The 19,625-nt window shown below is 34.1% G+C and overlaps 1 protein-coding gene across 1 annotated transcript; it reads right to left on the bottom strand.

The window, feature by feature from the left end:
* Positions 1–6,213: 6,213 nt before the first annotated feature.
* On the bottom strand, positions 6,214–18,365 carry LOC110458396. The gene is made up of 6 exons (XM_021510075.1): positions 18,189–18,365; positions 15,612–15,822; positions 14,697–14,805; positions 11,549–11,619; positions 11,065–11,136; positions 6,214–10,502 (listed from the first exon to the last, which is right to left on the bottom strand). The coding sequence occupies exons 2-6, from the start codon at positions 15,751–15,753 to the stop codon at positions 10,192–10,194; spliced, it is 705 nt and encodes a 234-aa protein (XP_021365750.1). The 5' UTR covers positions 15,754–15,822; positions 18,189–18,365; the 3' UTR covers positions 6,214–10,191.
* Between the last annotated feature and the right edge of the window lie 1,260 nt (positions 18,366–19,625).

Here is a 19,625-nt window from a genome sequence, read left to right as displayed (position 1 = left end):
AAATATCAACATTCTGGGCCTTATGGTTATTCAGAAGAAGTCATTTAAAGATTTTAAACAAATTTTACCCCAGTGGTCTTGAATATAAGTCAAAGTAATTCATTTTAACAAACTTAGAAGCCATTTATCCTAGCAAGCTTCTGGTGAGATATCAACATTCTAGGCCTAATGGTTATTCAGAAGAAGTCTTTTAAGTTTTAACCATATTTGATGCCTGTAACCTTGAATATAAGTAAAGGTCATTCATTTTAAGACATGGTAACCTTTTATCCTAGCATACTTATGGCCAAATAGCATTATTCTGGGCCTCATGGTTATTCAGAGGATAATCGTTTAAAGATTTAAAATATATTATACCCCTGTAACCTTGAATATAATTCTTCAAGGTCATTCATTTGAACAAACTTGGAAGCCCTTTATCCCAGCATGCTACTGGCCAAATATCACCATTCTGGTCTTTTTGGCTATTCAGAAGAAGTTGTTTAAAGGTTTTTTAAGACAATTGATCCCTGTGACCTTGAAAAGAGTGAAGGTCATTCATTTGAACAAACTTGGTAGCCCTTCATCCTAGCATGCTACTGGCCAAATATCATCACACTGGGCATTTTGGTTATACAGAAGAAGTTGTTTAAAGTTTTTAATATATTTGACCCCTGTGACCTTGAAAATGGGTGAAGGTAATTTATTTGAACAACATTGGTAGCCCTTCATTGCAGTTTGCTTCTGGCCAAACATCATCACCCTAGGCTTCTTGGTTATTAAGAAGATGTTTAAAATAAAATCTTGACGCCGGATGACAGATGACAGATGGACGACGGATGCAGCACCACAGCATAAGCTCACTTGGCCCTAATTACGGCCAGGTGAGTTTTTTGAAAAATAGTGCTAACAAGCTTCAGCTCTCAACATTCAAAATGGTTGCCTGTCAGCCATCTTGGTTTTCCAATCAATTCAAAATTCAATATGAATAACTTGGGGAATCTGCATGTGCAAAAAAAAATCCTTCCTGTTCTTTTTGAAAACAAGAGGCCCAATGGGCCTGAATCGCTCACCTGGTATTAATCTCACACTTGTTATCTTAAAAGTGGACTAAAATACAGCTACAGGCAGAATATCAGTGTTTGATTCATTAAGGAACCTATTAAAAGATTAAAACATATGACGCCTGTGACCTTGAATGTCGAACAAGGACATTAGGTTGAACAGAGTTTAAAGTCTTCCATCCCAGCATGCTTTTGGCAAAATATCATAACCCTGGGCCTATTGGTTATCCAGAACAAGTCATTTAAATATTTAAACATATATTGACCACTGTGACCTTGAATATGGGCGAAGGTCATTCATTTTGACAAAATTGGTAGCCCTTTATCCCAGCCTGTTAATGACCAAATATCATCACCCTTGGTCTTTGGCCAATTTAGAAGAAGTCGTTTAAAGGTTTTAAACATATTTGGCCCCTGTGACCTTGAATATATATAAAGGTCATTCATTTGAACAAGGTTGATAGCCCTTTATCCCAGCATGCTACTGGCCAAATATCATTATCCTAGGCCTCTTGGTTATTCAGAAGAAGTTGTATAAAAGTTTTAAACATATTTGACCCCAGTGACCTTGAATATAAGTAAAAATCATTCATTTGAATAAACTTGGTCGCCCTTTATCCAAGCATGCTACTAGCCAAATAGCATCATCCTAGGCCTTTTGGTTAATGAGAAGAAGTTGTTTAAAGGTTTTTAACATATTTGACCCCTGTGACCTTGAATATAAGTAAAGGTCATTCAGTTGAACAAACTTGGTAGCCCTTCATTCTAGCATGTTACTGGCCAAATATCATTAGCCTAGGCCTCTTAGTTATTCAGAAGAAGTTGTAAAAAGATGTTTTTAAGACAATTGACCCCTGTGACCTTGAAAATAGACGACGGTCATTCATTTTTAACAAACTTGGTAGCCCTTATCCCAGCATGTTACTACCCAAAAATCATCACTCTGGGCATTTTGATTATTCAGAAGAAGTTGTTTAAAGTTTTTAACATATTTGACCCATGTGACCTTGAAAATAGGTGAAGGTCATTTATTTGAACAAACTTGGTAGTCCCAGTTTGCTTTTGGCCAAATATCATCACCCTAGGCCTTTTGGTTATTAAGAAGAAGTTGTTTAAAGTAAAATATTGGCGCCGGACGACAGACGCCGGATGGACGGACGACGGCGCTGCACCATGGCATAAGCTCACTTGGCCCTCTGGGCCAGGTGAGCTTAAAAAGAGCGCTAACAAACTTTAACTCTCAAAATTCTAGATTGCTGCCTGTTGGCCATCTCGGTTTCTGATCAACCCCAGAATTCCATTTGCCTAACTAGAGACCATTGAGAAAGATCTCTTCTGTCCTTTCTGAGAAATATAGCTGACAAGAATTGTGGAAGGATGGATAATTGACCACAGACAAAGGGTAAAATGTTACAGTCATGTGAATTGATATACAATCAAACAAGAATGTTTTGAAGAATAAACAATATTTATTTATTTGAAACAAGCTGACCCTTTACCTATCACAAAAGGCAAACAACATTTACCTCTACCCCATAATGCTGTGTCCACAAGTACATGGAAAAGCTATCAACAGAAAAATTACAAAAGTATCATCCTAGTGTACAATGATGTATGGTGGTTACTGTCATAGATATTCCATAACCAAAATCACAAGAATTTTAAGGTGTAGTATACCTAATCAATAAATTATACCCGTGACCTATAATTATCTCCCTTGTCTACAAGTTTACTGAAAAAAATAGACAGCTATTATCCTAGGGTAAAATGATGTATGGTGGTTATTGTTGTAGATATTCGATTACCGAAATAATATGAACTTTAGGAAGTACTCTACCTTAAAATAGATTATACTTGTAATTATCTCCCTTGTTAACAACTTACAGAACTTGTAGAAAAGCTATACAAAAAAAAAATGCTATCGTCAAAGGGTAAAATAATGTATGGTGGTTACTGTTAAAAATATCTCATTACATAAATCTCAAGAATGTTTAGGTGTAGTCTAACTTGTAAATCAATAACACCTGTAATTTTAATTATCTCCCTTGTCCACAAGCACACAGCAAATGCATTCAGAAAAAGAACATAATCTTTTGGCGCAATGATGCCTGGTAACCTTTTCAGATTTTCCTAATACTAAAAACGCATTTTACAGAAAACCTGATTGGAACTCTTTTGTAAAATCAATGCATGTCACAGTAGGGCAGCGTATATCCCTAACACAAAAAGGTATTGGTGCTAATCTGCATATTTGGTTACACCAAATATCTAGAAAAATAATACAGTGACTTCACAAATGTCACCCCTCTTTCAACATATCTAAAAATAGACATGTATTAATTATGACAGTTACAATACTGATAAATTTGAGTTCACATGAGGTACAACAACACTAGTACTACTGTACCCCAGGGAAAACTTTGCTGCAGTATAACATTTGACGTCCATGTAACTCATTAACCCCTGAAATTTCATAATAAACAGTTCCAATCTTTGAATTGGAAGAGTTCAAATGTGTCTTCGGGGGTGAATTAGTTAACTTATTCACCTTCTGTAACGTGGCGAACACATCTAACAATTTGTCTAGTGAGTACATGTCAGGGGTAAAATTAACACACCTTGATATAATGCCCCTTGTTTCATTTGCCAACTCACATATTACATGCACAGGGGCATGGATCGCTTTACTTGTAATATTAAAGAATAGTGGTCTCCTCTACTAAAAAATACAATATTACAGGTAAAGCGATCCATGCCCCTGTGATTCCATGGTCCCCTTTTCTCCTTTATATGCTACCTCAATTTATCGCCAAACCCCTTTAACGCCAAAATATCTCTGGACAAATGATGGCAGTATAACAAGGCTTTACTGTATTTTACTGATGAAAGGACAATATAAGCTTATTTTGACTGGGCAAATTTTCTGGTTTACAGTAATAATTTTGAATATAACACAAAAATTAGGAATCATTTTTAGCAATAAGTATAACAATGCTCAATATTAGAAAAAAAACACTTATCATAACTTTATAATGAAATAAAATTAAATTTCCAGTTTCATTAGCTCACACCATTTCATAAAGCTCCTTGTATCTCTTGAATGTAATAATTTAAGTAAGATGAAAGTTCTTTTTTTTTCAATTTTGATGAAATGATGATAATGGAGACCAAAAATCCAGTCACATTTGTTTCCAACAAAGTATATCTGGATGTAATGTGGCTTGATTTCTAAGTCATTTTTTTTTTTATAGAAAAAAGGTCAATCTGTCTCTTAAAACACTGACCAGTCATAAGGACAAGTGGATAAGTGGTTGTTAAAATTGATGAGGCTTGATGGAATTTTTCAAATCAGTGTTTAATGTAAAAACTATGATTTCTGTGTGATAACTGGTTACATTACTGCCTAAGCTCCTATACTTGAGTTTTTCGAAAGTTTCACAAAAACTTTTTTCATTAATGGATCTCAGAATACACAAGGATTTCAATTGAGTGTGTCCATTTACCAAATTTAGACTCAAAATGATCTTAACCAATGGCATAATGAAATCTCAAATTTAGATGATCATACATCACTTAGTTGAATGACTTTTCAAAGAAATTCATTATTACAGAGTTTTGAATGGAAGAAAAACATTTTCGAGGAATAAAAACGACTTTAAAAAAAATATCTTGAATAGTCAATATACATGTACATCTAATCAAATGTACAAACCTAAAAATTTGAATTCTGTCCAATTAACCCTTTCATCCCTATGTAACTTGAGTAGACTCTACCGTGCATTGTTCTGGATGTGCTCACTCTGGTCTACAGGGATGAAAGGGTTAAAAATGTAAGTTGTTTGTTAGTCAGTATCAAGGTCAAAAATCTAAGTTCTCGAATAAATAAATAAATAAATACAATAAATACAATAACAGAGCATGATATTTTACGGCATATATGTATACAAATATGACTAAAATGACTATAGTATATGTATAAACTACAAGCTGTAACTAAACAACAACATAACAGGATCACAGATATGATTTGTGTATTGAGGTGTAAAAACAATAAATGTAAGAGTATAAAATTGTCTAACAACAATGAAACAGGAGAGAAAAACAGACGAAAGGAAGATTTATCTCGAGACCGATGACGTCATAACAATATACTATTAAATAAATATGAGGACACGTTGTACAGAAAGTTGTGACATCCCTTTCCCTTCAGTTAAAATGCCACATTTTCTACGCCAAAAAAAATATAGGATATTTTTTGTTCTTTAAAAACATTTAGTATACATTTTTTAAACAACATTTAGTATAAACACCTGAAACTTGTTATAAAGTTGTACATATTTAAAAATTATTTTAAAAATACAGGACTTGGTGACAAAACCAAACAGGTATAAAATACTATAAACTATAACATGACCGGTAAGAAATTCAAAAGAAAGAGTACATTATAGAATTGACTCATAAAGGCAAACCAGCAAGATATAAAAAACCAGTAGCTTATGAAAATGTGGTAAACAAGTTTAAGAGTAAGGGTATGTAAGTGAATAATGTGTCTCTTTTTGAATACAGTATATGAAACATAGCATAAAAACATGTAATAATAAGCTTGTTTAATAAATACATTTAGTGAGAATAACCATGAAATATATACAATGTATACTTATATACCTAAACGATGAGGCTACATACTTTGCGTACAGTTATACAAGGACACGTAGCTTGCATACATCTTAACCCATTCACCCCTAAAATCACATTTGAACCTTACCAAATCAAAGACTGGGCAAGTCCATTTTAAATGTGTAGGGGTGAATGAGTTGACTAATAGAATCTTTCACCCCCTTGGGGGTGAGATAGGAGAATCTCAACCCGAGGGGGAGGATTCTTAAGTTGCCAAACACGAGGCTTTGCCGAGTGTTTGGCAACTAAAGAATCTTTCCCCGAGGGTTGAGATTCCACTATCTCACCCACAAGGGGGTGAATGATTCTTTTTCTCTTACCCTGTTCTTTCATTGTGTATCATATGCACAATGTAATGATAACGTTACATGCTAAATTCAGGGTTGACGTGACGTTGATGGATTGTTGACGTGACGTCATTGTATTGTTAAAGTGACGTCATGCCATTGTTAGGAATAGGGGAATCCCCCCGTTTCAACCCTAGGGTAAGACAAGGAAATCTCACACCGGTAAAAATGTGGATACACCTGTCCAGGGTAAGAGAAAACAATATATATATCTTGTATTCTTGTATACCCCAACTGTATGGTCAAAAGAAGATATACCGTGCATACACCATCTTTTATATTTGAATCAATGTATCCGATGCATAGCTTGTAAGTCCCCCTGACATCTTAAATACGAAAAAAATAGATATTTTTCAATTTTCAAAAAATATATAATTCCATATAAAGGTCTAAGACAATATGTAAATTAGGACATAGATTCTTCAAAGTAAGGACAAAAATGGTAAACATTACTTGATAGTTATGATTAAGCTTTATAGAACTTGTCTAAAAGTGTTTTTAAATTTTTGATCCAACTAATGCCTTCTATTTTTAACCTTTATTTCAGACTTGACTAAAATGAAAAATACAAAAAATTAAGAAAATTTCAAAATAACATCTTTTTTTGGTCATTATTCTAAGCTATCTGAGACTAATCAAGTACTACAAATGTAATTAAGTAGCTTACTGTAAAATTGTATTTTTTTTTTGCGTGTGGATATGTTCGTATTTTGACACTGCAGTGTAGAAATTTTCGTGTCGGTGATGTTACTGAAATCAATATTTTCTATACAGCAAAATAATCTATATATTCTGTATAAATAAATACACATACTCATATGTGAATATGTCCGTAAATAAATTAAGCTTTTCATAGGACCTTAAACAAAATACATTGTAAAACCAAATCACTTGTATATATTTTTGCGCTAATTTACTCAATCTGAAAAATGTGAGCAAGATTTTCCAAAATATACAGTTTGCATAGTAAAAAGTTAATTGTAGATAAAAAAAAAGATATACAAGAATACCTGAACAGACAATTACATTTAAAAGAAAATTATCACAGTTTTCTCCTATCACCCGAACACATGGCTTATACAATACACAACTGAACCTGGTGCATATATGTATATATATCTGTACAGGTCGCTTATTTCTTGTTTATTGGGTACCTGAACTTTTGATACAGTTAACTCATTCACCCCTGAAATTTCTTAATGAACTAAAGTATATACCTTTGATTTTGAAGAGTTCAAATGTGTTTTCAGAGGTGAATGAATTGAACCACGATATAATGCCCCTCGTTTTGTTTGCCACCTTAGCTTGTATACAGCAAATATATCTCGGGGCCCCTCTTTCTCTTTTTCTTTAACATCCTTTATATGTCTCTCTCAATTCATTGCCAAACCCCTTTATAATGGCAAAATTTCTCTGTACAAATGGTGGCAGTATAACAAGGTTTTATTGTATAAATCATTTGATACTAAACTTTTATACATCACAACATCATTATATGGTTAAGACTAATGTTAAAAATCACAAATAACCTAGCAGTTTCTTACCACAAGATGTAAGTATACTTGCCAATTTTTTTAAATTTACATGGGGGCGATTCTGCATGCTGAAAATTGAAACACAAATAAAATGTGTGTATACGTATACAACCCCTGGAGACAAAATAACCCTTTATTATGACATATTTTAAGTTCTTTTTTCAGATGAAATCATTAGATCTTAGAATATAGGAACAGATAAACAAATTCACTCTTTGAAAACACAAAATTTAAGGGTCCCAAGTTAAGGTTTAAACTGAAATATTTATTCAAGTGAAGTTCATTTTCACAATAACTACAAGGTCAAAAACCCTCCTGACAAATGTAAAGAATGTTTTATCTTCATTCTATTTCAAGACATTTTGCCCAAAAAATCCTGGAAAAACTATGTTGTTTCGTAATAAATCTCAACAAAAAACTTATGGTATATGTAAAATACAATGCTGCACATTTGACCTATAAATATTTAAACACTCAAATGTGTGATGTCTTAATTTCCTCTTGTCTAATCAAATGGATTTTGATATTTACAATGTATATATAATGCAACATGCACAAATTTATCACAGACAATATTTTTCTGTATACTCTTTGCATAACTATGACTCTTTCAGCTAAATGGCTCATTAAAAAATATATAATTCTCTATACATGCATACTGTACGATTTGTCGTAAGGAATTTTAACTATCACTTCCTGTAAAATTGAATTTCTCCCATATTTCTCAAGAGCATTCCAATTTTTACTAGGGAAAAGACAAACCTGTCCTAGTGTTTTATTTGACAGTGATGTCAGGAAATTATTTTAACCACAAATTTATGGTCAGAGCTTCAATAACGAATATTACAAAATCATTTCATTCTTTTTATAAACAAAGTGTGATATAAAAGGTGATACATGTTTTAACGGAATTTGGAGAAAAAAAAAATGCAACTTATATAATTATATAAATCTGTCTGCAGATTAATTAACATTGTTTTGATGAACATCTGATTTTCAACAGAAATTAATTTTAATATATATATCCATAAAATTTCACATGCAGAGATGTTTTAAGATTAATTCTACTTGATATCGATCACCCTGACCGATCTGACCATTATGTGTTTCTCAAAAAGAACCTTATTCTAAAACAGGCCATAACTCTACTTACATTATCATACATTCCCTATGTGTGAAATGAAGGTAATTATATTCAGCCAGTTAAACAATATGATAAATATCCCACATCTATATGTGAATTTATACTAGATCTATAAATGAAATTTCCTGCATATACATTAAAAAAATGTATGTTATAAGGTAAAAGTACCATCACATTATATAATTACTGATGGCACTGTTTTGTTAGAGTATCCCAATACCACTGCGAAAACACTGTAACTAAGTTACGTATTGTAAAAAAATAATTCTGGCATGATTTTAGCTTTTCTGAAAATATACCTTGCAGGCTTTTAAGTAAAAGTAATTAAGATGAAATAAATAAAATTGGAGTGAAAAAAATTTTGGTGGGGCTAGACCGGGATTCGAACCCTGGATTTCATATTGTTATAGCATCGCTGTAACCAATTGAGCTGTAACCTATTGAGCTGTAACCAACTGAGCTGTAACCGATTGAGCTACCCGATGGTCATAGAGGTATACTAGCCCAAATGTGCTACAGTTATTTCTAAGCAAAAGTTAAGGGGAGGTGACTGTATATAGGAAAAACAGCAGTGCAGGGTATGCTTTAAGTAAATTTGTTTCCAATCCATATAAAACATGTTCTTGCACTGCATTTTCAAGAACTTACAGTTGTTTGAAATATTCAGAAACCTTATCTGTTACTGATTGAGTAATTAGAACAGATGACTGCCAAGCCTTCAGAAACATATTGATATAGACAAAAACACTCCTGAAATGCCAGGGGTCGAACAAAGTCTTATCCACCCCCATTCCTACACTTAACCAATATTGATATCGAAGATAAATGTGCGTTATCAAAATAAAATAAGAACACCTTATGAAGGGAAGTAACTCTAAGCCGTAAAAAAATATTTTCTGTTGCTTTATGCCCTACTTATAAGGTGGATAACTCGGACCTGGGGAAAAAAAACTGAAGAAAAATACTTCTTTGGTTTTTTTTTGAACTATTGCTATGGTATCATTTACCTGAAACCTTTCGAGATTCAACTTTAAATAGTAAAAATCACATGAATTATTAATTAATGTTGTTCTAAAATCATGTTTAATACTTTAAAATTGATATATCAAATACTGCCAGCAAATTAATATTGTTCAAATGATAGTTTAACAGTGACAACTATTTTGACACAGATTTATTATCATTACAATCGTGAATTAGATAAGTTTACGGGTTTGCTTTCTATGGCACACAGCATGCCTTAGCTTCACAGTGGTTATATTCTGCCAGGCCTCCTTGCAAATTAAATTTGACCTTAAGACTTTGAACAATGTGATAGTAAAAAAATATAAAAGATTTGAAAAATAAATCAGAATTTTAGCGGTATGTTACTTATAAATATTAAATTTGTATGATCATTCTTCCACTTCGAATCACCTTTCACAACCGTATAGCAATCAGTATCTTCAATATGATATGTCGTTCCATTGGGAATATTTCATGGAATCTCTTCCAGTCCCGACGGACATCTCACGCACATAGTGTGTTCCATCCCAGCCGCGACTGACCTGGTTCCGGAGGGCAGAGTGGGGCATATGTGTCTTTGGGATGGTCGGAGTGGAGACAAACTCCCCCTCTGGCATGTACTCCCGATGGATTGGCGAAGACAGGTAAGAGAATTGAGACATGGCAGTTTTGGGGCGTCGCATGGTGGCGGCTGGGATATTATTACTGACTGAGTGACGCAGTGAGTAGCTCTTTGGACCCGTCATCAGGTCTGTAAAGAAAAATAATTGGAAGAAGTTCATGAGACTGGTTATTACCAAAACATAAACAAACAAAAAAAACACCAAAAGATAAAAACTAGTAAAGCATTAAAGAACATCATAGAGAAGTTAAACACTGATAAAAATTGCAAATGTTTTGTCTTTAAGAGCTAAATCAAATCATTTGGCTTTAGAATCCAACTGCATAAACAGCCTTGAATTTTGCTGCTAAACTGCAACTCTTTTTTCAGAAATTCAAGATTTGAAATATTTATGAAATTTAAATCAAAATGAGTGTCCAGAAAAACTTGACAGGAAAACTTACTCTTAACAACATTTTTCTTTTTGTTGCTTCATCTTCTATATTGAACGGAGAATACTGTAGGTCAAAAACCATCAAAATGGACCATTTCTTCTTCAAGATACTTATCGCAGTGGTACATACTGGTATACCATTTACCTTAATTCATTCACCCCTGAAGACATATTTTAAGCTCTTCCAATTCAGAGGTTGGAAGAGTTCATTATGAAATTTCAGGGGTGATTGAGTTATTGTTAACACTAGTATCTTACCATCAAAGGATTGGCGATCTTGCAAGTGGTCCTGATATCGGTTAGAAATTCTTGGGGGTTCTTGGCAGGCAACTGAAACACAGATGTTATTCTAGTAAAATCAGATTAATTAGAAAAATAATCATACAAATGAACATGAATAGCATTGGTATTAAGATCAAGATCTGAAACTCACTCATTCACCCCTACATATTTAATTTGGACTTGCCCAACCTTCGATTTGATAAGGTTCAAATGTGACTTTAGGGGGGATTTGGTTACTCTTTTGATACATCACCCTAAAATATTATTGAATAAAATATTTTAGGGCTATCACAATGAATTGGAAAACCGATGTATTTCAATACACATATATGGTATCATATTGCAATACAGTAATGAATATCGCTGTATCGCAACAGAAGTGACATGAAATAAGAAGAAAAAATTCATTTTACTCTATATTATTTCAAATAATCGTACAGAATATATCATAAATACAAACCTGGAGCTGAACCAAAGAGAGGCTCTTCAACATATGAATTATCACGCACACGGTGGTATTTGTTAAACAATCTGCAACGAAAATTGTGTCACGTAAAAAACTCCATATTGAATCAACATAAAACATATTCAATTTACTTTAACCCTTTCACCACTGTAGACCATAATGGACCCCTCTATATCAATGCATGGTAGAGTCTACTAAAGTTACATAGGGGTGAAAGGGTTAAGCTATTACCTGTGTACAGCATAAACGGTTGTGTTTTAGCTGATACAGCTACTTTATAGAGCCAGGGTATTGGATATTACATTATTGGGTTTGGTTTTATTTTGTTTAACGTCCTATTAACAGATAAGGTCATGACGCAGAATATTTAAAATGAAAAACATGTTCTGTACATGTTTTGTAAGCTATTCTGTATTAAATTAAAATCATATTTCTTGATCATATGGCCTAAAATCAGTAAATAAACTTGTATGTGATGCCGTATGTTTCAAATTGTTTCCCATTTTACCGGTTGTAGATTTTTCTGTCACTCCTCTTATCTGACCTTCCTCTGGCCCCGCACCAGACTATGACATTTTGACAGATAGATGTACCATACATCTATCTGTCAAAATATCTAAGTCTGGTGTCGTACCAGGCATCTATCTGTCAAAATGTCTAAGTCTGGTTTCGTATCGTTTCTATGGGGCACCGTTTTGGTATTTATTTAAAAAATGTGATATCATTAAATCGATTTTATGATATCATAAAATAGACGTATTTCATGATATCATAAAATCGATTTAATGATATCACAAATTTGAATTCATGATATCATAAAATAGCCGGATTTAATGATATCATGATTTTGAATCAATGATATCATAAAATAAGAAAATGTTAGCACGAAATAATGAGTTCTACCCATCTCAGTTTTAGTCTATGGACAACAAAGATGTATATTTAAACGCTTGGTTTTGTTGCATTGTCTATCTGAAATGGTGTGCTGATCCGAGGTGCCGAGACGAGAATAACTGAATAATATAGAACGAATATATCGATGGATCATACACCTTTTTGGTCTGACCCGATCTACAGTTCTCTGATATAGACCGCTAACGTTAGGCCTAAACTCATCTTCAATTTCATTGTCCAATGCTCTTGGATCATTGGTCACCATTCAATCCATCTTCGTCAAATTGGCGCGAATGGCAATCCAAACAGAATTACCGTTCTTTAATTCCACATCCGCTTTCTGAGGGAGCAGTCCTTAGAAAAATATATTTTATGATATCACAAATTTGAATTAACGATATCATTATATCGTGCGATTTAATGATATCATTAAATCAAATTAATGATATCATAAATTTGAATATATGATATCATAAAATCGATTTTATGATATCATAAAATCGATTTTATGATATCATAAAATTGATTTAATGATATCACATTTTGTCAATAAATACCAAAACGGCGCCCCATACGTTCCAGACATCTATCGATCAAAATGTCTAAGTCTGGTGCTGTACTGGATAACTATCTATCAAAATGTCTAAGTCTGGTGTCTAACCAGACATCTGTCTATCAAAAGGTCTAAGTTTGGTGTCTTACCAGACATCTACATTTTATCTGTCAAAAGGTCTAAGTCTGGTGTCTAACCAGACGTCTATCCGTCAAAATGTTGAAGTCTGGTGTCTGGGCCAAGGGAAACTTGGGCTATCATTGTCCCTACCCAATGGAAAGTATTATTTTTTCTTTAACCTCATAGAGTATATCAGATGTACAGTGACTGAATTGTGCCATTTTGTTGTTTTTTCTTATTGTCATGATAGGACAAGATGTAGTCATATTTAATTAAAGTTATTTCCTTACTTTTTGCACAAAAAAGAAGATATGGAAAAAAAATCTTGTTGTTTTGTCTTTTCGTGTAGAAAAAGACAAGATTTAGTAATTTTTAATTCTGGTTGTTTCATCTTTTCGTGGCGAAAAGACTAAACAGCGAGAATTGAAGTTTTTTTATTCTCATTTTTTGGGGGTGAAAAGACAAAAGAATGAGACTGATAGTTTGTTGATTCTCTTTCTTTCACTCCGAATGAACAAAAAACAAAATGCCACAAATAAGCCACTGTACAGATGGTGTGTAAAAAGAAACAATACAATAATGTCACAGGAACAATAAACATGACATCACAAAAAGTATTCAATGGGAGAACTTCTTCAAAAATAGCCATGATAGACATTATTTTTCTCATATTAGTTGGTAAATTACAGTATGGGGTTGGGACACTAGGACCAGAGAAAACGGTGGGGAGCACTTTTAAAGGGTTGAATTTATGTCAGATAATGCTATGAATGACATTGGCTTAGATCAGCACCTTTAGCATAAAACTACTGTATACTGGGAATTTTCTGTCGAAGTTTTACGTTCGTTTGTTTCATCTTCCGCAATGAGGGCAAAGTTATCATGATAATGAATACTAGTATACGACATATCATAAATAATAATTACATGTGAAGGGCTAAATTAACGCTGGGCGAACATGGAGTTTCCCGGTGAAGGGTGAAATTAACGCTGGGCGAACATGGAGTTTACCGGTGAAGGGTGAATACTTGACTGAGCGAATGTCTGGTATATCATATTCTAACAGAAATGAGTTTTCTTAGATTTGCATTAATGCCTGATGTTCTTTGTAATTGTTAACCCTTTCACCACTGTTGACCCTAATGGGCTCATCCAGATTAATGCATGGTAGAGTTTACTAAAGTTCCATAGGGGTTAAAGGGTTAATGATCACTATACCCTTTCATATGTCATGTTAGTCTATTAGTCTAGACTTGGTTTTCTGTAAAATGAAAATCAACGTAAAGCTAAAACAATTTGTGTGATTATAAAACTAATTTGTATGAAAATGCCCCCCCCCCCCAAATAAAAAAAAAATTGATATAATTAATATTCGGCTTGAATCGCTGCTCACTTAGTATGTAAGTTCACACAACTGTTTCTGATGTCATTAAAAACCCACACCACAAATGGAGGAGGCGATTGCGAACCAAGTCGTCTTATTGTTGTGTGTGACTGTTGTAATTGGGTTGATATATGCTTCATTTTTTCTATTCTTTGAATGTCATTTAAGTTATATACTACACACATACGTACCTCCGTACTACAGGAATAAAACGAACACTGTTGGCCCGGACGAACACACCTTGATTCTTATTGCAGGTAAAATACCTTCGTCCCAACACCATACCATCATTGTCTCCAGCTACAAAGGAAAATGGAAAAACATGCTCATCTTCAATGGGATACTGTAAATGCACTTATTTTAGTGCATTTAAATTTCAGGGCTCTCAAATTAAAACAGATGCATAAATTAAAGTTCCTATATATTGTTCTTTATTGCATATTTTGGGGTGCAAAAATTTATCAATGCAATGAATTTGTTAGCACAGTAGTCTAGTGGTAGGATGCCGGGCTTGTGACCGAAGGAGTGGCGGGTTCAAGTCACGGCACTGCACTGTGTTGTATCTTTGAGCAAGATACTTTACTCCGCTTGTTCCAGTCTACTCAGCTGTATATGAGTATGTGATTGGGCAGTGCTAGAGAATTGTTGAATGCTAGCTGTGAGTGCCGAAATAGCAGCACTGGCTGTGGAGGGACCCAGGGAGCTGAGAAGGATATTGGCTGGTTGCAAAGGCCCTATAACCACAGATAATAATTTGTGAACTGCTTTGCAATGAACTATGAACTTGGTTGTGATAAAGCGGTATAAGAACCTCAAACGATTACAATAAATAGTAACTTCAATTTGTGTAGTCACAATTTAGCACAAAAAGTGCTGCTTAAATATGTACTTTTACAGTAATATGATTTAAGCTTGTCATTGAATTTCCCAACTTCGCGAGCCAAAGTTGTTCAATATGATACTCTCCTTTTCACCATAGCCAGGAGAGTATCGTATTGAACACCCTTGACTCGCGAAGTTGTGAATTTCCATACCAATGTGAAAATTTCATTTTTAAGATTGATAAAAAGTAAAAACGTGAAAATCTGCACTTATATAGTACTTACCTGGAACATCCAGACTGACTCCAACCCACTCCCCTTTCCTGCTGACCACTGTCCCTTTGTACTTGACCATTCCCCTAAACACGGAATAGCCTATCTTGACCTCGACTCGTTGACCGACGTTGATGTTGTGGTGTAGCACCATGACTAAGATCTGTACTGACTTTTGTGTTGTAGAAGGTAGTTGGTTTCTCAGTAAATTCTTACCATATCACTGTCATATAAAAAAACAGAATGTTAAAATTTCAAGAAACAATGACAAATTCAAACATAGCACTATTTACAAGACCATTGTGCCTCGGGTTCGAAACCTTTGTGGGGCAGTCACGATGGCCAGGTACTGGCTGTAGGTCAGTGATTTTCTCCAAGTTATCCAGTTTTCCTCCAACACCAAACCTGGCTTGTCGTTAAACGACCATAGCTGTTAGAAAGAAAAGCATACACAAACCAAACTTTACAGAATACAAGACAATCCTCGAAAATTAAGTTTATTGTTTTACATATATCTGTCTGACTTGTAAATTCCTCAAAAATGCAGTTGCAATTTTTTTTAGTTTTTGGTATCAAATAATATAACTTTGTATATTATTGACCATCATAGTATCAAATCATCAATGTTTTTCTCAATTTCTTTTCACTAGCAAGGGTTAATTTCATATATCTAAGTAGACAGTATAGCTTAAGTAAGAAATTTGTGGACCTAGCTTATCTAAAAGGAATACAGTATATTACAACATTTTTTGATGAAAAAATCAAACATTATATTTCAGCACATCAATGGAACAATCCTTTTTTTTCAATAATTGCCCTAATTAGGGGTCCCTATACATGCATGCATTAGAAACTTTTTTTCCAGCAAGATACATGTAACTTTGATAACTCATTTCTTACAAGAAAACCATACCTTACAGGACATGACAAATGATAAAGATAAAGTTAACAAAACCAAATCAAACAGAAGCCTCCTGAGTGTAAAATTCCACTAGATCTAGACTAAGATTTAAACTCTGGACCTAAAATTGGTTTACTTAACATTCTCCCCTACCAACTGAGCTACCTAGGTAGTAAATAGAAGTGTCCTGGCTCATCTGGACTACAGTGAGTTAAATCCAAAATGAAACTAAGGGAAGATCGCTGTACAACCACAGTAGATTTTCTAGTGTTCTACATGCAGTACTAGTGGGACAAGGATCCTTAACTTGTTCTACATGCTGTACTAGTGGGACAAGGATCCTTAACTTTTAGAGTGTGAACAAAAGGTTGGTTATACATTCAAGCTGAAAAGAATTATGTCTAAAATCACCAAATCTTTCCCAGCAGACATCTTTGAAGATATAACACATGTACATGTATTGATGGCTCAATACACAAACATAAACTTAAGAAATATCAATAAACATCTGAAGTACAACTATTTTTGTTAACAATCAGTTCTGTCATCAGCTATAGAATCATTATATTTTGTTTTTAAATACCTTACCTGTTTTGATATTTTATTTAAAATCTTTACAGCAATACAATTGAACTTGGCAATACGTATGTGTTAGCTTATCATAACGAATTCATAAACAAAGCAAACACCAGGAACAATCAGAAGCACCCGCATAATGAATATTCTGATGTCAAAAGTGTTGGGTACAATTAAGGTATTTAGGATTGGTATAACTTTTAGCTTCTGTATTAGGGCCTGGGGGTTTATATTAATTTTATGATTTATTTTAACCTAATCAGTACAGTATTGATCAATATAGCGATCAGAGCTCCAGGGATCAAAAGTCACAAGACCTTTCTGGAGAAACTACCTATAATTATAAAAAATCATTGCCTGCATGTAAAAGGCAATCAAAAATTACATACACTGACACATCAGCTTGTTGCTACATTATATTACTGCTAGTTGGGAAAGTCGTCATACATTTTAGTGTTACAGGAAGAGAAAAGTGCATGCGTGGGCACCTACTGGGGGTTTGTACAACTATCCCCAACACTGTCCCCAACCCCCAGCCCACTGCTCTACCAATTGATCTAGTGGGTATATTGCTTTAGTGTCTATTTTTATTGTAAAGCTAGAGGCTGACTGTAAACGGACATTTGTATACATATACACTCAAAATCTATCACACTAATATGTAAATTCCCTATATATTAATTAGCTCATTTAGTGGTAAAGCGTCTGGCAAGGAACCTATATGAATCAGGGGTTCGATCCCTGGTGGAAGCACACTGTTCTCTTTCCTGTTACAAATGCTGTCCGTGGCCCTTCCTGTGGTGACCGGGAGTTCGAAGTTGGGTTGTCTAGATATATATTTTAGGATTAAACGGAAGCAAGTCGAACATGGAAAATTTTGACTGAACACGGCAATGATATATACTAAACAACACAGCCCTTTGTTCTAACGAAAGTGTTGTTGCACGTTTGACGGTTTGTTTATATGTGATGGTCTGGCAACCAATGAATAATTGATCACTATTTTATCTTTTCCTACACAAATTCAATATACAAACCGAAATCAATTGACCATGTATACATTAAATGTACCGCTACATGTTGATGCACCTCGCTATAATGTATATGGTTACCTTTTGAGACGAAAGTATTCCTGTTCAAATTACAATCCAAGCACCTTCTCCGCCATATTGTTTAAAGCTTATACTCCATTCGAGTCTCTTTAGAGTTGAGATGATTCACACACAGAAAAAGTAAGAGAGTTGCGAGTAGTTTTCGTTTCTATGAACGATCCGTGTCCTTTTTGTGTTTGGCACACAGGGTATCCAGTTCTTGTGTCATGTAATATAAATCGGGGTTACATAGACGCTTCGGGCACCTGTCTGTTTTCAAAGCTGTCAGCGCGTTTACAATAAGTGCGATCGGGAAAATTTCAGTCGCATGTACACAACATAATAAAGGATTACAAACCGTGTGTATTGACGTTAACGAACCGTAAAGCTTAGGTTTATCAGGCAGATGAAGTCATTCACCCTGTCACCAAAACATGCGAAGATAAAAATCAGTTAAAGGTTTAGCTTAGCAAATGTACAAAGGGTAATACAAAAATACGTTACGCTTATACTGTATTGCATGGGCACGGTGTATATTATATGATAAGCCCGGGAAGCTGTTTAGCACTAACGCATTTATTTACATTAAAATGTAAATGCAGTTCTCGAAGACGGTTATCTATATAATGCCAAAAGTTCGACTAACATGCAATTGTACTGTATACATATCGTATGTATTGAACGTCGGGTGGTGATATCTGTGCATGTGTAAATATATAGCACGCGAGAAAAACGTGCCATCGTCAACATTAAACGAATTGCAAACATTATCAGTGTTTATCTCGACATTATATGTATGCTAGCAAGGTGTAATAATTAATTAAGCTAGGATAATTATGATTTTTAATTGCTCGTAATGACAAACAAAAGTGAAACGTGTTAACACTTGTGTTAATTAAGTAATTATGTTACATGTATACTGTCCTAACACGGGATTAGATTATCTACGTCCGTGGTCCTAATGATCAGTAATTATAGTTTGTCCTGCAACATAACAGTATATAAAATAAGCATGACAGAAAAGATATATACATATATTATATAATATTAAAAGAAAAACTCTTAACATCACGTCTTTAGCGCATATATATACATGTATGTAACAAGACAGGAATTGTAGTGCACGGCCAAACCGGGATTATAACCTACATGTATGACCATCCGAACTCTAGACGAACGAACCATTTTTTTAATTTGACCCTGAAGAGAAACGATACCCTTTACCACCTTCCGAGGGTATATTCCGTTGGGTGTCAATTGTAACAAGAGAGAGAAAAAAATCATTCGTTCATTCATTTCTAGAATTCGACACCGTCCAGTTCAGTTAAACATCTACGGTTGACGGGCGTCAAACTATATATAGCTACATACCTTAATGCATATTTAATATTTCTGCCTCCACTTACATTCCAACTGGGTCTTTTTTGTTTCAATATTACATGTATATATATACATGCA

The sequence above is a fragment of the Mizuhopecten yessoensis genome, unplaced genomic scaffold, assembly GCF_002113885.1.
Source record: "Mizuhopecten yessoensis strain PY_sf001 unplaced genomic scaffold, ASM211388v2 scaffold9561, whole genome shotgun sequence".
Classification (NCBI taxonomy): domain Eukaryota; kingdom Metazoa; phylum Mollusca; class Bivalvia; order Pectinida; family Pectinidae; genus Mizuhopecten; species Mizuhopecten yessoensis.
The sequence above is the reverse complement of the archived record's forward strand: the minus strand, read 5'-3'. Positions and strand labels throughout refer to the sequence as shown.